We start from the raw sequence: 24,164 nt of genomic DNA on the forward strand, positions 1-24,164 counted from the left end.
AGCAGACTGCTAGGACTCTTCATTCCACCACCATATATTAAGGGCCCACTGTGTATCAGGCACTAAACTAATTGCTTGGGATAGAAGGGAAAACAGGGCTCCTTTCTTGTCTTCAAGGAGCTTCCAGTATTAGTGTGGAGGTAGACGAGTCACCAATAATTACAAAATGAAGTGCTAAATACTGGTAAGGATAACTACTTACTATAACTCATTTGTACCATGTCTAAGAAATATTGCTGTCAAATTGCCTTTAAAAATAGTTCCAATGAGGAAAAGGGGTTAGAGATTAGATTTCTAGTCTTGTGATAACAAAGTTAGATCCTATCCTGGTTACTATAAATAATGCAATGATGAACAATGTTTGTCTTGTTGATCAGGACTGTGATGGAGATACACTGGATGCTTTCGAGGAAGAGGATAAATGGGCAATACAGTAGTCAGAAAAGTTGATTTAGGACCTGGGCATTTCCATTTCTCATACTGAAATTTCTCTCTTTCACTTCTAGGCCTCCATGAGATTTAATACAGTGAGCCCATTCCAATATTTTATTAATAAAATGAGCTTTTATTTATTTTCTCATAGCTATTTACTTTAACATTTTTTGTTTTTGTAAGGAGTCACTATGTTGCTGATAGGCATGTCTAGTGCAGTTGTTAAAACATTGATCCATTATAATCTCAGTGCAAATGCCATTGCATCCATGAATAATTATTTTAATACTGTGTTATTTAGAATACATTTCATTTACTTCAAAACCACAGTTGTGAAATTATTTTGATTTTAAATACCTGGCTTGGAGCCAGAGCCTCACAGTTAGTTATTAGATGCCATTAGTAACATCAGGAAAAGCCAGGCAATTCACAAAAAGGAAACTAAAGGGAAAATATTCAGAAGATCCCATCAAAGCAGAAAATGAGAATCAGACGGACTTCAACTTTTTACCAATAGAAATGATCATAATGATAAAGATGATTAACATTTACTGAGCACTGTGTTAAGTATATCTTTATCTAACTATTGCTCAGAACAAAGAAATGTAATAACTTGATTAAGTTGGAACTTGAACCTTTAATTTATTGAATTTAAATAAAATATCCCTAATGGCACACACTTTCCCAAGCTAGACAACTCTACTTAGGAGTGGGGGTGGGGGGGCGGGGTGTAGCCCGCCAGACTCCTAGGTCCATGGAATTTTGCAGGCAAGAATACTGGAGTAGGTTGCCATCTCCAAATCAAGGGGATCTTCCCAACCCAGGGATCAAACCCACGTGTCTTGTGTCTCCTGCATTGGCAGGCCGGTTCTTTTACCAGCTGAGCCATGAGGGAAACCCCTACTTCAGAATACCGGGATTCTATATGTACAACACCCTTACACCTAAAACTAACACAATATGGCACATCAACTTACTTCAACAAAAATAAATCAATCAATTGACTAATTTTTAAAAAGGCCCAGGACCCAAGGATCCTGGCAACTTCCTATCCAGAAAGGGCATTTGGCCCTTTCTTACTCGTATGAGGCTACTTCTTTAATCTTTACTGTTGAAACTTTAATCTTTACTGTTTTTACTCCTAAAACAATCCCAATTTGCCCCAAACAAACAGGCAAATGAACAAAATGTGTACTGATCTACCTACACTGTCAGCCTAAATGGAAACATCCTGGCTGTAGGTTTTAATTGGAAATGGAACCCTTCCCTTGCTGTCCAAATTTATTACAGTTACACATCACCCTCAGGTTTTCATCTAGGAAACAAGTCATTCTGGTGATGGATGAGGCAATATTTATATATCATTTTGCAAAGTAAGCAAAGAGACTTCCAGTTTAAAAGCACTATAAGGCTATTGTTACAGTCCAGTAATGAAGACAGTGATTTTGGAGAAAAAATTATATATAGCTAAATATTTAAAAATTTTAAACTGTGATTTTTGCATAAGTTATACAGATCAGAGTATATTTTTCAATTCAGGTGGAAGATATCACTCTTAAAATGTGTTGCCCTAGGTATAAAAATCTAGTCAAAGAAGTTTGTTTATAGTTTGGCTCAATATTTATTTCTCTAAATCCTATATTTATTCCTATTGATCCATAACTATGAATATTTATTAATAATGCTCATACAATGTCCAAGTGATTTACTATTAAGTAATTTCTAAAAGATGAGCGGTCAAAGGTCATGGTATATAGAGTCCTATTAAAAATCCCAAGTTAATTACAGTTGTGATGATAATTAAATCAAACTATGAGTATCATGACATCTAAGGCAATAAAAGAAACATGATTTCTTAAACTTTTTTCAACTTTCAACTTTTTCACACGGTAAAAGGAAGCATATTAGTAAACAAGACAAAACTTAGGAGAATCCTTATAATTTGTCGGTAGGAATATAAAGGGTCCAACTGCTTTTTATGAAAATATCATACTCTATAAACCAAAAGATTGGCTATCAGGTACACATCTTGGGAAAAAGAAAATGAAACAAAAGTCTTGCTCATATGCACCAAGATATGGGTACAAAAATTTTTATTGCTCAGTGATCTGTAATTACATAAAACTAAAAAAAAAAAAAAGAAAAAGAACTTCCTAAATTCCCTAAATAATGAAGACTGTATTTATACAATGGAATATACATTTTTAATATAATGGACAAGATCATACAGATCAAATGGATAATTTATAAAAACATGGTTGAATAAAAAAGTAAGTAACAGGATAGATTTTTTAGGATGGTAATATTTTAAAAGCCCCAAATCAAAATTGCATATTGTTTATGAACACACAAGCTTGGTATAAAAAGTATTAAAATATGGACTGGAAGGAAGTGTACCAAATTTACAACACTGGTTCCCTCTGGTAGAGGGAGGCAAAAAATGGATCAGGGCATGAAGACAAACATGATTTAAACTTGGACAGTATTTTCTTTTAATCATAACAAAAACAATATGTACCTTTGCTAATTTTAAGTGGTAGTTGTATCTGCATGTTATATTGCTTACATACTTTAAAAACTGAAAAAAATTCTTATGATATCTTCAAGATCAAGGACTTCCAAAGGTCCTATACATCCCAAAGACCATATATGTATTAGAGCAAAAATCTTTGATATGAATGCTATGATCAAATTAACATATCTAGCAGTTCATTTATTCATTCAACAAATATTTACTGAGCCCCACTATAGCAGGTACAAGACAATGTTCTTGCCCTCTGGTGCTTGTACTGGGAAGAAGAAAAGAAATATAAATAAAGGAGTAGCATATAACATAATAAATATAAGGTTGTTATAACTGATATTCAGTCAGAAGGTACCCAGTAAAGTATAACCACTGACATCTCTTCTGACTGGTCAGTGTTGGAGGTGTCCCAGTTGTTAAATAGTTTGAACATCAACTCCATAATAAATTCAATGAAGAAAAACTAAGCAGGATCAGGGAAAATGAATAAAGCGTGTGAGTATGATTTTAGATGAGATGATCAGATAGGTGATCAGATAGGCCCCTTTGAGAAACACTTTTAAGCAGAGACCTAACAAAAGGTGGTAAAGAGCTATGAGAAAATATTGAGAACTTAGGTCCAGACAAGGCAAGAATAAATTAAGTTTAACAAGGAACATCAAGAAAGTAGGCAGAAAGGACTGAGCAAGATGAGACTGATCAGAACAGAGATCAGAGAGGTATTCAGGGACCAGATTACATAGGATCTTTCAGGAAGCCACAGTGGTTTAGATTTAATTCTCAACGGGACACAAAAATATGAGAGGAAATTAAACAAGGAAAAGCTCTGACTCATTCAGATCCTTAAAATTATATGTATGCATATTTACATAAAGTATACTGTCTAGTTATATATTTATATGATATATAATATTTATAAATACATAATATATGTATGATAACATGTGCATGCATGCTCAGCTGCTTCAGTGGTGTCTGATTCTTTGCGACCCCAAGGACTGTAGCCCACCAGGCTCCTCTGTCCATGGGATTCTCCAGGCAAGAATACTGGAGTGAGTTGCCATGCCCTCCTCCAGGGGATCTTCCAGGGATTGAAACTGTGCCTCCTGCAATGCAGGCAGATTCTTTACCCACTGAGCCACCTTGGAAGCCAATATAACAATATATATAATTATATACACCATATAAAACATTATATATTTCATAAATATATATTATATATTTTATGTTTTATGTTATATATTTCATTGTCTATATTATATATATTATTATAAAACATATACAATAATTGCAAACCATAAAATATATATATTATAAAGCATACATGAATTTAATAATAGGAAAAAAGTGGGAAGCAAGGTGACCAATTAGTAGATACTGCAGGAATGCAGCCTAGAGAAATAGCTGATTAGAACTTGGTTGCTAGTAGTGGAGATGATGAAAAGTGGTCTGATTTGGGATGTGTTTGAAGGTTTAGCTAATAGAACCAATATATATGTGTTGTTAGAGGCATAAAGGAGTTTAGGAGGATTTTTCATCTTGAGTAACTAGATAAATATAAGCTTCCATTTATAGATATGGGAAAGACCAGAAGCAGAATTGATTTGGGAAGAAGAAATCAAGAGTTCTATAATAAACATGTGAAATTTAAAAATGTCTACTAGACATCCAAGTGGAGACAGCATGGAGGCAGTTGGCTATATAACAGTTGTTATTGATAGTGTAAAAAAGAAAAAAAAAACTCAAAAGTATCACGTTAACTACTTTCTCAACACTTCACCCACAAGAATACAATTTTGTTAACTAGCCAAAAGTTGCTAACTTATTATTCTGATTTTTAGACTGTGAATACAATATGTACTCTGCTGTCTATGATTTCTAATGGCTTATTTCCATTTACATGAACACATTAATGGAAAAGAAGCAGGAATGGAAACAAACACTGTTGATTGCTTCTCGTGTCCCGGAATGAAGACACTCATTACATAATGTGTATTTCCAACATTCCATACACTTTGTTTACAGAATCCAATTTTCTGAGTTTATTTTAGATAAAAGGCTTTTTAAATTCAAAATCATAGTGTTGTAGCTTACAGTCCCAATCATAAATGTGATTTTAAAAAGGTTTTTGTGATGATTTTATCTCACATACAACAAATAAAATTAGTGGGTAATCTATGGTATAGTTTAAAAGTAGGACATGCATGTTAGATTGCCTGGATTTACATCTGTTCATCCCAGGTTGTACTAGTCGTAAAGAATCCACTTGCCCATACAGGAGACATAAGAGACACAGGTTCGAGCCCTGGGTCAGGATTCTTGCCTGGAGAATCCTATGGACAGATGAACCTGGCAGGCTATGGTCTGTGGGGTTGCAGAGAGTCACACACAACTGAGCATCTGAACACAGCAATATAATACATAACCTGTTCCCACTACTTAACTGGAAAAGTTTCTTAACACCTTGTCTTAATTACTTCACCCATTGAATAAGAATAATGATAAAACTGAGAATTACATGAACTAACAAAGTGTTTAGTACACTGCATGACATCAGGTAAGTTCTTGATAAATAGCACTATTTGTAAAAATATTCCACAAGTTAAATTCAATAAGCATGCATAAAGAACTACAGTGTATTTACACATGCTGTGAATGCATGCTAAGTCACCTCAGTAGTGTCTGACTCTTTGTGATCCTATGGACTGTAGCCCACCAGGATCCTCTTTCCATGGGATTTTCCAGGCAAGAGCTATGCTAGGCACTATTAAAGTGACCTAATTATGACTAAATAGAACATTATCCTGAGTCAAACTGTAGACACATTGGTGACAGTGTTTCCTAACACCACATGTAAGATTAGCTTTCCTAAATTTTGAAATAAAAATCCACACGGCGCGGTCCAGGCATCACAATCAACCTCAGTGGTCATCAGCAGATTTTTTTTGTCATGCACAGAGCCTTTTCTGCAACTTGTACTGACCACATACATTGGATTCTCCTCTCCCTTGAGAGAGAGTTGCTTAGAAGCATATTCGACTTCTTCATTTTATCACTTCCAAGAAGGAAAGAACAACAGGAAACAAACAAAAAGTTATATGGAATGGTAAAAAATCATTGTTCAGACATGACCTGATGATAGTGTCAGCTGATGGACTTCTCAATGGACATCAATCCTCTGGACCAAAAGGGCTATTTCTTTGCACTAAAACAGCATCCAGCTCAATTCTTCATTTAATTTTTTAGAAGTCAGTTCCAAAGTAGGTCAAAGAATGAAAACCAATTCTGGTTTCTTCCTCGGCTCACGTCTTTAATTTTCATGGAACTGATACTATGAGAATCTATTCCCAGAAAGATGAGAAGAAACCTACAACCTGCCAATCTCAGTATAAGGTCTTTTCCATTATGATGTGTGTGAAACAACTTTCATCCTTTTTCCCTTTTGTAAGGAAAGAAATTCTGAAATCTGAAAATGGTACATGAAAAGCTAGTCTGAGAAAAGGAAAAAGAAAAAAAAGTTAGTCTGCCCATTGGTCTGGGGAACTAAAACCAAAGCAGATTTCACACCAGCCATCTTTATACAAGGAATTGTTTAACTATGCAACTGTCTCCAAAAGCACTGATTCTAAGTGAACAGGAACACTTTACTGCGAGTGAACGACAGCTTCTTAAAGTTTTCACATTAGAAACAAAAGACTCAAGAGGGCACTCAGATGAATATTTCCTTGCTGTGAGATGATGGCCCCCTGATATCAAAACCCAGGGCAAGATCACATAAAATTTCCACAAATAAAGGGTATGGAAAAGTCTCTGAAATAAGACCTACTTTTCTGGAAGAAAGGATATTCACTTTTGAACTCGATCAACTGATAAATGGATGCTATCTGTTTAAAAGGCCCAAATATATATCTTTTAATTGTTGACTTCAATAGAAAAGTTAGAAAAGGGGCAAAAAGTACAAAGGAGTAAAACTACTACAGTCAGGAACAAGGAAATTTAAATGGCCAAGAAACGTATTAAGTAAATCAATCTGTTCAATAAGCAAATAGATAAACATTTAAAAAAAATAAAATGTCATTTTCACCTTCCAATATGTTTGTATATCAGTGCCAAATTTTTAAAACTATTATCACAGCAGAAAAGGGGCCCATAGTAAGGATAATTTCATCAGTATCCTTTTTGGTAAACTACATAATTTATCTGCAAAGACTCTATATTAGAAGAAAATTTAAGACTTAGAGGCCCAGTAATGATGAGGGTCTAGTGACTAGGACATTTCATAAAATGCTGCTGCTGCTGCTAAGTCACTTCAGTCGTGTCCGACTCTGTGCGACCCCATAGACGGCAGCCCACCAGGCTCCCGTCCCTGGGATTCTCCAGGCAAGAACACTGGAGTGGGTTGCCATTTCCTTCTCCAGTGCATGAAAGTGAAAAGTGAAAGTGAAGTCACTCAGTCGTGTCCGACTCTGTGCGACCCCATAGACGGCAGCCCACCAGGCTCCCGTCCCTGGGATTCTCCAGGCAAGAACACTGGAGTGGGTTGCCATTTCCTTCTCCAGTGCATGAAAGTGAAAAGTGAAAGTGAAGTCACTCAGTCGTGTCCGACTCTTCGAGACCCCATGGACTGCAGCCTACCAGGCTCCTCGGTCCATGGGATTTCCCAGGCAAGATTACTGGAGTGGGGTGCCATAGAGGAAATGAAAATTAACTATCTTTCTGGAAAACTGACAGAAGTTAAAATTGACACCAGTTAATAGCCTTAAAATATAAAAAATAAACAATCTAAATGTCTACAAATAGAAGACTGATTAAAGAAATATCCAGATATTCATATGGTAGACTACTATATACAGTATATCTCAGAAATATAATGTTAAATTTTAAAAAAGGAAGTTATACAATAATGTATATCCAATTTTTCCATTTATGTAAGGTTCAAAAACAATACTACTTGTAATTTGCAGGTAACCATCAATATGTAATTTTCAACTATTGTTAAAGAAGAAAAAAGAATATAAAGGAAGATAAAATATCAGAGGGCATAGCACACATGAAAGAGGAAGGATCATTTCCCAAAGTTTTTGTTTTGGTTGTGGGTATGAGGATGTTTACAGCATTGCAATATAAAATGCATTTCTCACTGTGGATCAATTTAAAGCAATTTTAAGATTTTTCTCTCCCATCTCTCTTTTGAGATCATTATAAGCTGCCCAAATGCAGTAGCTAAATTTTTTGTCTCTTAATTTAAAGCCACAAGTGTAGTTTACAAGGTGTAACTTGCTCATCTTCAGCTTATTGTTCCCAAACAGGTCTCCTGACTTTTGCTCTCTCTCTCCCATGTGGCAGAAACTATCTTCTTTTACCTCTAGAAGCTCTCTCTCATGTCCAGAGAAAAAAGAGCAAGGCCCAGAGAGAGGGGCCTGCCTGAGTCTCACATCTTGATTTAAGTCCCACACCTCTTTCCCCTGGTGGCTCAGATGGTAAAGAATTTGCCTGCAATGTAGGAAATGTAGGTTCAATCCCTCAGCAGGAAGATCCCGTGGAGAAGAGAATGGCAACCCACTCAAGTTTTCTTGCCTGGAGAAGTCCATGGACAGAGGAGCCTGGCAGGCTACAGTCCATGGCGTCACAAAGAGTCTGACATGACTGAGCAATTAACATACACACATCTTTCCCCAAGATTCACTAGAGAATGCTCTGTCCTCTCCATTCAGTAGGATTCCACTCTTGAGAACAAAAGAATACAGCCCAACCCTTTAGCCTCAACTAAATACAAAACAATGAGCTCATCATCAAAAAAATGTACATTTAATATGGGAGAAGACGAGTAGGTTTAATAAAGAAAACTATACTGATATATATTCATCAAAGCATTATAACCAAAAAAAAATCAAGTCATCAAGGTACGAGGATGATTAAATATTATATATTTATAATAGGATATTTATAACTATCAAGTCATATTCTTTAATAATATATAATTGATATAAGTAAATAATAAAGCTATATTAGCAAATAAAAAAGATGAAAAATTATATGTGATATGATTCCATGATTCCAACTTTGTAAAACAAAACGTATATTATATTTAGGGAGGAAGACATAAGAAAAATGACAAAACTATTTCAATGTTGAGTGTGAGGTTTTTCATCTTTTCCAAATTTTTTATTTGGAAAAATATTTTTTGAATATTTTCAATACAAATGGAAAAAATTCTTCATACATACTTTCAGTGTTGAAACTCAAAGTAGATTTTTCTCTCCCATATCTCTTTTGAGATCATTATAAGCTGCCCAAATGCAGTAGCTAAATTTTTTGTCTCTTAATTTACTGAGAAAAAAGATTCATGATAAAAATCCTCACAAAACAGAAAACATTCCAGAAAGTCAAATATTATATTCAATCAATTGATTAATTAGTTAAAAACATGTTATTATGTATTTGTTACCTAGATATATGGTAAATGCTATAAGGTAGAAAAACAAATGCAATATACAGTCTCTATTGAGCTCCTACTCTGCATCAAGAGAGTATGAGAGACTGTCTCATGTATTATCTCGCTTAAAGGATAGCAGTGGTCCAGATCAAGAGTCAAGATACAGTAGACTGCAGGAAACATATGTGTATGTGGGTATATAAATAAATAAGATGAATGAATTGCTAAATGTTACAGAATAGTAGAGTAGATAGATGGGCATATATTTTAATTACATAGTTAAAAGGTCAAGAGAATGACTTGAGCTGATATTGAAAGTGAAAGTCACTCAGTCATGTCCAACTCTTTGGGACCCCATGGTATTCTCCAGGCCAGAATACTGGGGTGGGTAGCCTTTCCCTTCTCCATGGGATCTTCCCAACCCAGGGATCAAACCAAGGTCTCCCTCATTGCAGGCGGATTCTTTACTAACTGAATTATCAAATTGGCAGTAAGTATACAGAGAAACCAACTTGATATAGACCTTGAAGGATGGGTGGAATAGGGATAAGAGGAGACTATTCCAAGCAAAAGGAATGTCTTCTGTTTGTCCTGGTAGAAAAACACATGAGATGAGGGACTTCCTGTGTGATGACACTAGTCACTAACGTCAGAGGATCAAGATGCCAGTCTAAGACCCAGGCACAGTTCCAGAGCTAAGATAGAACAAGCCCCACCACCAAAAGTCTACAGAGTATGCCTGAGAGACCTCAAAACAATCCAGACAGACTATGGGGTTTTTTAAGGACACTAGTTCAACACTTTTAAAGTGGTATTTCTCTAGAGCAGAAATCTTGGGGGAACTGAAGGAGGTAATTCAAAGTTGTCTGCTACAAGGCAGTAATTATACTGAAGTCTCATGTTTCACCTTTAAAATCTTGCATGTGTGCATTCAGTTAAATGCCTCTCTTAATCTCTGTGTACAACTGGAGTGCCAGATATATGAAATACACACACACACACACACACACACATGCACACACAGGTCTAACTTATTAGTCCTATGAACTTTTGCTCCTCTTCCATTCTGCCACATATAACGTGTCAATCTACCATTAACCAGGCCACTAGGCTGCGATTTAAATGCTGCGCCTTCATCTGCTGCAACCCACTCCAGTGTCTTGCCTGGAGAACCCCAGGGACGGGGAGCCTGGTGGGGTCCCACAGAGTCGGACACGACTGAAGTGACTTAGCAGCAGCAGCATCTGCTGCACCCAGCCTTTTTTCCTATCTTCTTCAGACAGTTTAATATCAGGAACCTGGCTATCAGAAGTATTTTCCAAGTGGCCCTTTAATATGCAGCAAAATAATTCATGTTTAAACTTTGAGTGCTGGTCTTACTTCTATGCCTCTGTCCCCAGATTCTGGCTATATACCCCTATATATTAATTTTGCTTAGGACTCTTTTTTTTTTTTTTTGCTTCCTTTCGAGGGAGGGACCACATGTTATTGATTTTGATTCTCACCACCAGCACCACCATCAGGTTTTGCATGTGCTATATGCTCTGTTCACTTTATTCCATATACAGTAGCCTGGAGTTATATTTGTGCATTAGTTCAACAGAGGCAAGGGCATTTCAGCACAGAGAGAACACTGTCTGGGAACAATAAATGACATGAGGCAGGTTTTAAGTTTAGCTAGCCCCACATAATCTTTATCAGCTCCCTCTCAAGGCCTCCCACATAAACCATGCATGCTATGCCTATGCAGCCTCAACCCAAATCCAGGGTCCCTTCCAATGAGACTGCCAGTCCTAAATCACTTGGAAATGTCATTGGGTACTGATGGAAAGTAACTGGAAATAAGGTTGTAAACACTCAGATTTAAAAACCATGTAGAGTACTTTAGACTTGATACATAGATAATAGGGAGCTACTGCTGGCTCCTTAACAAGGGAACACTTGATATAGTGCTGTATCAGAAGACCGATCTCCATGGAACTTAACTCACTGCAAACATAAATTAAGTTTTTCTTAGAAATAAGTCTAAATAATGAACTAAACAATGAAGTGTTAATAATGAAGGAACTGAAGATTTTTAAAAATTTCATTCTGGCATAATTCAGGGATAAATCAATTCAAATGAAAGATGTCACTGTTATTAAAACTTCATTCATTTATTAAATTATGTTTCATGTGAACAGAGTGAATTTTTAAGATTATTTGATTATTATATAAGTCAATGTCATTTCCAGTTTTTGGAAAATTGATATTAATGCCTTGTCATTAAAAACATAACTAAATTTATCAAATTAATTTCTCAAAGGCCACCTGATAGCCACCAGATGGCAACCTGAGCTGATGTCAAATCAGAAATGTAAGCTATGGGTAGCCCTGAGACTATGCATCCATCACCACTCACTCATCCCGCTGGGTTCCTATAAAATAATAAAACAGGAAGGCTTTTGTACTACTTTTTAAATTCCATTTGAACATAATGAAATATGCTCTATCCACAATGCTTACAATAATTACAATTTTTTTCTTAATAGGAGTCCATTTGGAAATAGCACAATATGGAATGATCATTAATAGACCTGCTTTGGTGCCTGAATAAATGCCTATCAAGAGCACAGGCACACATTAGTAAATTTCCTAAAGAAAATCCATTTTCAATTCAAATTCTGACATTTTATTTAGAAAAACTATACCGTTTCTTTTAATTATTTCAGTAAACATAATGAGGGTATTGCTAACTACACCTCAGAGTACTTTATTTTCTCCATTTTTTAGTAATATGAGTCTACATGTAATTAAAGGCGTGCTGCATTAATGATGCTGAAGGTCTCCAAGGGAAGCATTTAATGTCCACCTCATAATATTATGCCAAAATTACATGCACAGAAGACATTTTAATAATCTTTGTTTCCTAATTTAGTTTTGATTGGCTCTGAAATCCATAGCTGCACTCAAGGGCTCGCATTTCTACCATCATCAGCACTTCTGTGTCATAAATTGTATAAACGCCTATGACTTCTTCCATCTGTAGGCTTCTTCTGAAAGCTTCTGTTTAACTTACCCAGAAAATCAGCCACAGACTGGAGATAATGGCAGATAATTTTGCCATTTTTAAGCTACTGGGGTGTTGCATGAAGATATGACAACTAAGTTTGTCTAAACACAAAGGACAAGTCACAGCTTTGTGTTGTCACTTCTGCTTTACACCCAGGTTCAGGTCATCAGATTTGCTCTTTATGCAAACTGAAACAAACTGTAGTCATTCGATGATCTCTATGTTCTGACAAAGCTTTGCTACCTGAAGCTTTTATGCAGCTGAAGGACACAATCTATACTAATGTTATCGCAGCCTAAAAAAAAATGTTTTTAAATGCTTAACTCTCTTCTACCCTTCATATTCTTCTCCCTTAACAAAAACAGATTTTTTTTTTAGCCATCAACAACTTACAAGGAATATATCAAACTAAACTAAAAAGAAAATGTATGGCCTCAATATACAACATTCATGCATATACATGTATATGTGTATATCTATTTCTATTCCCCTATTCTACTATCATAAAACAGAAATGGCAAAATCTCCCAAAAAACTAATATTTAAAATGCTGGTACTATTACTATACAAAAACTTAAAATTACTGGGACATTAAAGAGGTATTAAGCAGGTTGCCTAGGTTAATAAGCAGAGATCTAAATGGAATCATGTGGTCCGTTTTCTCTAAAATCTCACTCTAAAGTAAATGCAGCATTCACGGATGGTCACTGGCATATAATGATGGAGGTGATGCAAAAAGCAGCAGTACAGACTCTTAGTGCACTGCCAATGAAATTCACCTTTATATAAGATAAATTGGTTATGGGAATTATAGGGTATTTCTCTGACCAAATGTCCCCTTGGTGCTCAGAATTGCTAGTCACAGCTAATAAGGGTGTCACTAGCCGAGTAAGTGATTACTGAAACCATTCTGCAGCAAACATTTACATATCAGGGCTAAGCAGTGATTGTGCTTATATGGCAGCTTCCCTGATGTAATAGGCCGTAACGACTCTGAAGGAGCAGGTATGGAGGCATGTGTCAAGGAGGGGAGAACGTGAAAGTCATAACACAAATGACTTTATGGATTCCCATTAGACCTCGGGCTAAGGAGCACCCAAACAGGTCTGATATGACAGCATCCTGAAGCAGCTTTACAGCCTTGTGTCAGGAACCCTTATATTAAAGAATTTTATGGAAAATACAAAACTAGAGAGAGGATGTGTTGCTATATTAGGTCACTATCTTTGACTTGGTATATACTATGCATACAAGCAGTCCCAAACTTTGTATTTAAAGGGTAGATTATTAAATCTGTTATGCCAATCAAATGTATATTAAGGAGCCCAAGTAATGCGCTATAGGTAACATCTCACAAATCTCACACTCTCTCTTGAAAAACAATTCTGTTTAATGACAAGCTTAAACCCACCAAGGCTTCTGAATATTTGCATCATAGTAACATGCAGTATTTTAAAACACTGTCCTATGGAGTTTCATATAAACATGTAAAGTACATATATTACTGCACTTGAGAAAGCTGAGGGATATCATTTTCATTTGTTCTCTTTTGGTCTCTAACATCACTTAGCCACTGAACTGCTAGGAACTGGCTTAAGAACCTTAGACCATGTAAGTGTAAAAAGCAGGCATGAGAAGTTCTATAATGTGCCCTTTCCCACTCAAGATGGGAGAGAGAGGTATGCTGAAGACACCAGGTAAACCCTTCAACATGATGGACAGCAGCAGTGCTGAGCAAGCACCCTCTTGCCAGAGGCTGACATCAGGGAAGCTGCACGTTCAAATCACATGTTGAGCATATCATACAGAGCCTGTGCAAGTACAAACAGCACTCTGAAAAAGGATCTCTGCTATTTTACTTAGATCTGTAAATTATTAAACAATTCCAGAAGAGGCATATCGCTAGCAATGCATGCAAGCCAATACATAGAGTATCTTAATAATATTAAGACTTGGCCCAGAACTATCCTCTGCTAAGGACTGGAAGATTGCACCACCTGTCACCTCAACAGCCATTTCACCCCTAGATTTGCAATAAGATCTTAAATTTTACCTTTTATGAGAGATTATTAGAAACCTTATATAAAGCCAACAAATGCCTCTGCTCTCTTTTACAGATTTATTACAGTTTTCCTAATGTATTTGAATAAACACCTCTCCTGCAAGTCTCTGGTTTCTAAAAGGCAACTTTTTTGCAAAGCACATACCTGCTTCCCAGAGACGGTCCTCTCTTTGAAATATTTAGTCTTTCAGAGCACTTTAGTCATAGTGACACCTAATAGCCAAGCTCTTTTTCTCACTCTCCACAAAATCAGGTTTAGACTATAATTCAAACCAGTCCCCAAAGGCACTTCTGAAAAATGGCAAGCCCTTAGCTTTTAGGCGAAAAGACTCTTTAGTGCTCAAAATTGTTTCCTGTTACAAAACCTTTTCTGCAGTGCTAGGTCTAAGATGATCTTATGCTAATTTCACTCACTAGGGACTGTGAACAGATGCTACTTTGATTAATAGTTTCACTATCCTGAAAATGCCAGGCCAGGTTCAAGACAATAAAGTCAGGTAAAGATACTATTAAAATCTGCCATACCATTACATCTGTTATATAGAGAAAAATGAGATCCCAGTTCATGTATCAAATAAACCCTACATATAATAATAATAAAACAACATACACCAAATGAACATACTGTTTGAATTCTTTAGCACACTGATTTACATCATTTTAATGATCAAAGTCTTTACTTACACCTTATGGGTATATTTTCAGCAATGTCTCTAGTAAAAAATTCAACGTGTCACATAGCATTTACCTTACCACCCAGAATGCCTTTTCTATACTATGAAAACAATGAATTATCTAACTTTGCTTATCAAAAGGAGAGTATTTGAATTTGCATGCTCCATGTCATTACTTTTTTAGGAAACATTTTCAATATTCCAGCCTTTTCTCTGGAAAACCATAACCCTTACAAACAAGAGGCTGGATAAGTTGACAAGATTCTTCCAGAAAAGCTTCTCATGAGGCTTTGGCTCCTGTCTCCTAACCAAGAATTTCCAAACCACAGCAGTTTCCCGATGAGGAAAACCATGACATCTACTCAAGCCTTGAACTGTAGAACACAGGACTAGCCTTCATTTAAAGAAGCATGTGAAGAAACCTTTATGTTTTTAAAGTTGGCTTACCAATGGATTTTATCCTTAATCTATCACATGTGATCTAATCATATTCCCAATCTCCATTCTGAAATTTAAACTTCAACTGGACTTTTTGCTTTATAATTTATATTCAGTGCATTTGTCTCAGTGAAACCTTTGGTTCGCAGGAAGTGTGTCAATCACACTGTGCAAAGTGTAATTCCGGGTGGTGCAGGTCTCCACTGAGAATGCAGCTAGCCTGTTAGCACAAATCTGCCACCTGCAGATTCTGCTCATTGCCTGAGTTGAGTTTTCACACTCACCACATTTGTATGCACATACAACATGCCAGCACTTAACGTGAAATATGCAATTCAAAGAGGTTGTCTCACCATTGCACAGAATGTCTCAGGAGGGTCTCCACAGGTAATGTCTGGAGGATCCAGTTTCACTTTCAGATATTTTGTCATGTCTGTGGATTCCGGCTGACAGGCCATGTAATCCCAAACTTTCCCCTCTTCCGTATAAATCTGAGTCTTACACACATCATAATGCCCCCACACTAAGGGGTAGGGCTGCATCACGGAGGACACTGTAACCCAAAGGGCATGAATTGACAGGAATCTTGACAAATACATCTCTAAATTCTTGGCAATCTTCGTGGTCACTAAAGCAGCTTATCTATGTCTATACGTAGGTAGGTTTGTATATTAAAAAAAGGAAAAAAAAAAAAAAAGAAAAAGAAGATGAGACTTCAACGTAGATTCCAAAACTAAAAGTGAAGGGTTCATATATTGCACATGATCAGGTATATTGAGGACTTTGGTGGAAGCCTAGCATACTTGTGCACTAGGCATTAGCAACAACTTGCAGCTTTTTCATTGTCCTAGAACGCATCTATTAGCCTTGGGTCTAGTTTGGTTTTTTATAAAAGATGTCCAGTAGCAGATAATGATTTATCAAAGTGATGGCTCTCCTATTGTACATCCAATAACCCTGGGTGCTTGACGCTCACAGTTCACAAGGGATGCTCAGGTGCACTGAGGTGTCAGTAGCTAAAGCAAAAGGACGAGTGTCTATCGCTCGGTGTCTGCTTCCCATCAATCATTCTTCTCTTCTGGCACCAAAACCCTTTTAAAAACAATAAGAATAAGAGTTATTGTCCCACAATCAATGCATTACAAAATATATGATATGTTGACATTTGGGAGGTTAGATGCAATATGAAGCAAATTGGTGTAATATGGATAACCTTTACTCAGCTGCTTTGCTAGAATGAGCAAACCACAGAAATCAGTCACATTAGGAAGAATTTTGATATGAAGGATTTAACTCTTCCATAACAAAGACAGATGTTTGTGTTCCAGGTGACCTACAGGTTTTCACTTCAAAAATTATATTCCCATCTTGACAAAACTGAAAGCAAGCAGCTAGATTTAAACATTTCTTCATATATTGCAGTGCTGGAAAATCTTCCAGGGGAACAATGGGGGAAATGAGTGCTTTTATAACAATGGCAAAGAAGTGACAACTACTTCTATGCCTTTTGTAGAGACCCTAAAAATCCACAAATTCCTTGTACATTTCTTAGCTTTTGTTAACTGGAGTGAAAAACCAGCATTGTTGGCACAAGCCCGTCCCTTTGGATTTGCTCATTATATTAGAAGAATTTAGCATCTTTTGTTTAGCTGCATTTAGTGATAAAGATAACTTGGCTCTCTGAAAAAAATATTCAAAAATAAAACCAAAGGAGCAAATTTTCCTTTCATAAGAATTTTCTATTTTCTTACATCTTTTTATAGCCACTACATCTGCATTTGCAGTTACTCTCTGTAACAGAAGAAGGGAATTTGTCCCAAAGGCAAATATAATACACTGCTTTAAAACTAAAAGCTCTGTAGTAAAACGCACAATTTAAAATGCACATATAAAAATAGCTGAGGGTGAGTTAACAGGCCATGAAGCAGAATAATATGGCACTAATTCTAAGAGAAAATAAAAATTACTGTTTAAAAGTACTTTTGGCTAACTGATAACACAGCCTACAGACTATGAGTACAAGTCATTGGTGAGTTTACCTGGCAACTTTTCTCTTTAGAGATCACTGTCTAAATCTAAACAAACAATAATATTTGGAATCCAGGTGTAAGAAGAGTGCATTTGCTTAATTAGCTGATTTATATTGTCACAGTCCCAATAAAATGTAAAAGGACAAAAAGTCTACAATTTTAGGAAATACCATATAGACCCTTCAATTCACACTAAGCAGTTTAAATATGGAAGTTCACTGTCCTCACACAATCTTATAGAAGGAATCTACTATATTTAAATAATATACCATCTTAAAATGAACTAAGCTACAGAGACTATGAAACGCCAACAGATGGTTGAATTGTGTTTCCATAGCAAAGTAATTTATAATAATTGCTTTATGGATGCAAGTGCAATTTTCATTATATTCAATTCATAAAATGTTATCATACTGCTGCAATTTGTGATATTTTCTATTAGGAAAAGTGTTGAATATTTGAGTTCCTATGAAGCAATAATTAGCAGTTTGTCTAAACATGTATAAACTACAGATTTGAATCTGCCTCTTTCTTGTAATGTAAAGACCATATTGTGCTCAGTACATTTTGAAATCTTAAACCAAAAAGAAAAAAATCACAGAGAAGTAAATGTTGTGGCTACTATAGCCTTCTGCTTTTTTTCAGATTCATTACTAATTTTTAGTTGATATTTTCAGAAGCAGCTGACATTTTGACAATTAATAATCTGAAGAGGTATTAAAATAATACAAATTTGCATTTTCTAGATGCATTTTTCAACTGCGTTTACTACTTTATTACAATAAGAACAAACACTTTCATGGAGGTGGAAGTGGAAGGGAGGGAAAAGTAGGCATTATAACTGAAGCAGTATAAAGTCTACTACACCAGAAATTATTAACTTAAATTCTTAGTTTCAAATACATAACAACATGCTAGTCAGCACCATATACTCTTGAAGACCTGAGATGAGCTGCTTTGAGTTTAAAATGAGTGAGCACAAAAGCCAACTTTTAACATTATTTTTAAAATAGGACCTTAAGTATATATTTGAATTCTCTGAGATTAATAACATTTTAATCAATAAATATTATTCCCCCTAATCTGCTTATTCTTCACTACTGTCTTCATCCACTTTTTTGCCTCAGTTGAATCACAAAATGAAGGATGACCCTATAAATTTATGATAAAAATTTGGTCACTAAGGAAATGTATGGGAACCTGGTACTATTTCCTGACACAAGAGCAATCCCAGTGCAACGAATTCTCATTAAAGTACACCAGAATTATAATGATGGTCATTACACAGAATTATGGACTACACCATTGATCGAATTTAGAAAACTGACAAAAGAAAAATGCAGAGGAGTGCAAGACATTTGAATATTAGGCAGTTGCAGGACTGTGCGACAGACATTCTTGACAAGAAGCAGCCAATTATAGCTTAAATTTCTGGCACATAACCAGTTGTGATTAATAGTTTTCCATTACATTACAGACATATTATTAATGTATTAAAAATGTCAAGCTTTGGCAAGCACTAATATGGCGTGGCTCAATCAGTCTGCAGAATTTACACTTAATGAGCTCCCATTGACACAGGAGAAGATATTGACCACAGCATATTACAGATCAGGAGCCGAGGGTCACTAAGCTGTTCTTTAACATAATTATTTGATTTCATTCCAACTTTTATGTTTGTAGCGTCACTTAGTGTGTATCCTTCACATTAGGGTCTACTTTTCATTGCCATACACTTCAAAGAAAATCCTCTGACTTTAAAATCAGTAAGAAACTAATAAATCTACGGACTTCCATGCCACACACTGGGAAAGAAGCCCCTGTCAAAATCAGGAATTTTCTATTAAAGTATAATTAAGGAGTTTTCAAAGAAAATAAAATGATTTTAAAATAGAGCATGATTTACCCCTTAACCTCTATTACCTAATGGTACCAGTTCCCATCTGGCTGGGCTTTCAACCAGGTTAAAATCACCAGTAGCATCTTCAAAGCTAGGTCATTACAGCAAATAGCCAGGCAAACCGATTATGAGGACAGCCAATGACATATCTGGGGATTTAATATACCAAACCAATCCCTTCTTGCCCATAACTGAACTAATTGCCAAGTAACGTGGACTTTGAATTTGTCTCAAGTGTTCACCTAAATGTGAGCAGCTTCAGAAGGGCTCTGCATAGCCCCATTTCTAGTTCTTAACTTTGTGAACCCTGGGAACTCACTGTAATCACATAGTGACATCATCTCTACCTGTGCACTCAAGTATTAGGAAGTCCTCTTTGATAGAAATACCCATTAATATGCCATGAGTACTCCACAGACCTCTGACTGGTGTATAAATTTGCAAAGCCAATATGAAAATATAAAGTTATGTCATACCCATGATAGATGTTACTGATCTGGACTAAAATGAGCTATAAAATGGCTTTGCATACAAGGAACATATCTTTTCCCAGGGTTCTGTAGCTAATTCCCTTCCACCTTGTGTTAACTTGGCAGAAGTCATTTCATAGGTCTTTTCTCTCATTACAAAAGAAGCCTCCTAAATATTACATGGAAGTAATAATGATCAAAATTATAGACAATTATACTCTAAAAACAACTGCCAATTTCATCAACAAAGAGGAAAACATGGACAGTAAATCCACTAACTCTAGCTGGCTCTCAGTACCCATTTTATTATATAATCTCACGAGGAGGCGGGGGTGGTGATAGTAGGCTATTTATTCCATAAATACTCAGCTCTTCAGGGGCACCTGAAATAGACAGCTATTGACTCATTCCTCATAGACATTAAGAATTTTATAAATATGCATGTTTCTGAATGGGAAGGAACAAAAAGAACATTGACTATAATCATATTCCATTGAGTGAAAAATACAAGGAGATACAGACATACCCAAACTCCATAACATATCAAAATTAGCAGCTTCCAACATTGTCATAATGAGATTAACTAAATGGGATATTTAACATATATTAAATGCTCTCTGTATTTATTTATGTGTTGTGAAGAAAGCATATTCTAGTGTTCTTAATGGTAGACATTTGCTTCTATCCTTTTGTTAACTGTCTTTCAAGATAAAGAAATTTAACATGTACTGCAACATCATTGGCATATTTTACTCATACTTGATTGGGTATTATGAGCAACTGCCTATCAAGAGATTCTTAATAAAACCAAATAGCACACCTTAGTATTTGAAAGATCTCTGCTTTCACCAAGAGAATAATGATTAGGGAAATTAGAAGGCATGTATTTTGCAGGATGTTTGGGGATGGAATAATACATAAAATTATTTCATAAAAGTCTAGAATAAATATGCTGTTTTATTAATGTAGAACAACAAATCTTTCATTGTCTTGTAGGGAAGTTAAGAAATCCAAGGTTTCAAGTACACATTTGAGAAAATCTACACCCACCTAAAGTTTTGAAACAAGACTCTGGATTCTGAAGATAAAATTGCTTAAATCTCTTACTGACCTATAATATAATTCATACATACACATTTTTCTGTTAACATGTAATTAATTTTCTGAGTTGTACAAAATTTTCTTTCCAATTCACTTGGTGTTTTTGTAACTCTAAAACTCTCCAAATCTTTACAACAGTTAGAAAATTTATCAACTAAGTGTGTAATGGTTTAATTTTTTGAATTAGTATTCGATCTGTTTTTTTTTTTTTTTCCCCAGAATAATAACAGAGGCAAAGACAGGTAAATGCACCACTTACAAACATACAAAAGAAAACAGAAAAATATATTAGCCTCCTTCTAAAAAGCTAACCTGAAACACATACATCCAGTGAAAGTTGACAAAACAAAAATATCACTAGGAAAAACAGCTTTATGTGCATATAAAATCAACATCAACTATTTTCTTACAAAATGTTAGGGTCACCTTTTTAAATTTTCACAATAGGAAGTATCGCCAAATTAATAGCCAACTATATAGAATTTTGAATTCCCTTATGTTGGTCTTCAGCGGTGAAACAGATCTTATTTCATGGCACCCAGAAAAAAATAGGAAATATATCCCTTATGTATGTAAACTAGAACAACCTTCTGTATGAAACACTTGCATTTTTTTCTTTGCATGCTAATCCACATGCAAAGAACCAAATTTCGTCTTTAAGAAAAACTGAAAGCTACTTATCTTCCAAAAGATTCTTGAACAGTTATTGAGCTGATTTTCCTTTGCCAAAGAGAAAGAGGGTGAGGGGAGTTTAAGGCATTCAAAGTGGCAGTTCAAAATACTTATATGAAACCTGCGACTGTTAATTCCCCAAAGGTTAGAGATGACCTCAAGGACTAGACAAATCAGAAAAATGTTGCCCCTACTGCGAAAAAGAGAATTGCTGGAAAACTTTTTTCTAACAAGCTGAACCATTAAGTATATCTGAATAAATGATTTTGTTACAAGATTTTTCTATTTTCCCCCCAATTCTGTAAAATAAAACTTTTAGTATTTTCAGTCATAAAATAGGGCCTTATTTCTAGAGCAAATCTACTGCCAGATACACCATATGTTTAGTGGAATTCTGAACCTTACTCAGAATTTTCCATTCCAAAGATTGACAAACTGTTATGATAACGAGTGGTTCCATTACCATTCCCTGGGAAGAATGGGGGAGGAGGTGGAAAACAAAAGCCTCTACACTCTGGAAATCTGTACCTGATGTGAGGATGGAAACGCAATCTCCAACTTTTCGAAACAAAGTTGCTTAAAATCTCCACTAGGAATTTTCCTCCCCTCCCCTGTAAAATGACAGCCTCCTAAGTGGATTTCTGGAAAAGAAAAAAGAAAAGAAAAAGGGGGGGCCGGGGTGGGGGGGCGGGGGAGTCTCTAAAGTGATGTTACTAAAACAAACAGCAGAGGGCGCAGTTTCTTTTTTTATCTAAGTTTTCCTGTGTATGAATCACTTAATTGGTTATTTTGGGCCCAATAATACTCAGTATTATTTGTATTATATATAGACATCCACAGATCCATACAGGAGAGCAATTCAATGTCCCTAGCCGAATCCATCAACTGATTAATGCAATGCCAGTAAAGAATCAGAGAAAATATTCCAAACAACATTCCTATACCAAGTCTTTCTCTCTGTCAATTTTCCCTTCTCCCCAGCTGCACAACATGGGATAGTAATGCTTTAATCTCGCACCAATGAAGGAGATTAAAAGAAAGGAACTTCAAAAGCTCAGTGTGGCCACCAGCCCCACGGGGCCGTCAAGAGGGCAAGTTTTTTTTCCCCAAGCAAGGACAACTGGCAAATAAAGAAGGAAAATAAAGAAAAAAGAACCCTCCAATGCTTTATGTGTGGTCAGGTGTGTGTGTGAGAGAGAGACAGAGAGAGAGAGCGACAGACAGACAGTGGGGAGCGAGCTGTGTGTCTGTGAGTCCGTCGATGGAAGCACGGACCCCGCGCCCAGGCACGGACTACAACCCACAGGCTCGTCACCTGCCCCGGGCGCACACCAGCAAGACGTGTGTGGGTGTGAGGGTGCGGGCTGTGTGCGCTCAGAGGTTCTGCGCGCTGCCTCCTCAAGGCGCTCCACAAAGTTCCTCGCCCACCCGGAGCCTCCCCTCCCGCCTGTGGACGGCGCTGCGTGGGGTGGGGGTGGCGGGGAGCGGGAGTCGGGGGGAGGGAAGGAGGAAGCCCGGGGGAGAGGGGCCACGGGAAGACGCGCGGGTCGCTGCCGGAGCGGGAAGCCAGCGGCACTCACCGTGGGGCCCGTTCGCGAGGCGCCGGGCTGGAGCCCAGCCGACGGCGCGGGGCGGCGGCCGAGCCCAGCCGGGTGCGCCTCGGGCGGCGGCCGCAGCAGCGGAGCCCCGGGCGGCGCTGGGCGGGCGGCGGCGCTTACCGCCGAGCCATCTCCGAGGCGCGGGCGGAGCGGGAGAGCTGGGGGTGTGGACCCGAGCGCCGCGGCCCGGCCGCCGCACCCCGAGGTCCCGGTTGCGCCTGGCCCGTGGCACGAGAGGACCCCACGGACGCAGAACCCCGCGCCCGCCCGTCCCCGCCGCTTAATTACCTTCGCCTCGGGCCCCCCGGCGGGGGGGGCAGCCTCCTGCACGTCGCCCCCTCTCGGAGCCCTAGCCGAGAGGGGGAATTCCTTCCCGTTGACGTCCTCTTCCGAAATGCAAAAGATCAGTGACTTTGACAGGTAGATGAGGGGGAGGGAATAGGGGTGGGCGGAGAGGAAGGAAAGATGAGAAAGGTGCCTCTCCCTCCAAAAATATAGTGATATTAATAATGAAATCGCAGCCTTCGGGAGGTCTTGCCAGCCCAGTCCTCTGCTTGCCGGGTCTCCTCCGCGCCTCCTCGCGCCACTGCCTCTGCCACTTCTCGCCTTAAACTTTACTGAGGGTTGTTTTTTTTTTTTTTTCCTTTTCTTTTTATTCCCCTATTTTTTTTTTTTTTTTTTTTTTTAAGCCGCAGGACGACTTCCTGATTTCCCGGGGATCAGAAACAGCGGTCCGGTGGTTCTACCCCGCTTGGCACAGCTTTCATTTTATTTC

At 37.3% G+C, this 24,164-nt stretch overlaps 1 protein-coding gene across 1 annotated transcript in view; it reads right to left on the reverse strand.

Moving 5' to 3' along the window:
* Window positions 1–23,425, reverse strand: part of NTNG1 (netrin G1) — a 357,951-nt gene extending 334,526 nt beyond the window's left edge. The window contains exons 1-2 of the mRNA XM_061168444.1: window positions 23,372–23,425; window positions 15,972–16,710 (exon numbers count right to left, since the gene is read on the reverse strand). Coding sequence (XP_061024427.1) covers window positions 15,972–16,217 — 246 coding nt within the window. The 5' untranslated portion in view covers window positions 16,218–16,710; window positions 23,372–23,425. The remainder of the gene's footprint in view (window positions 1–15,971; window positions 16,711–23,371) is intronic.
* Between the last annotated feature and the right edge of the window lie 739 nt (window positions 23,426–24,164).

The sequence above is a fragment of the Dama dama genome, chromosome 20 (assembly GCF_033118175.1).
Source record: "Dama dama isolate Ldn47 chromosome 20, ASM3311817v1, whole genome shotgun sequence".
Taxonomy (NCBI): domain Eukaryota; kingdom Metazoa; phylum Chordata; class Mammalia; order Artiodactyla; family Cervidae; genus Dama; species Dama dama.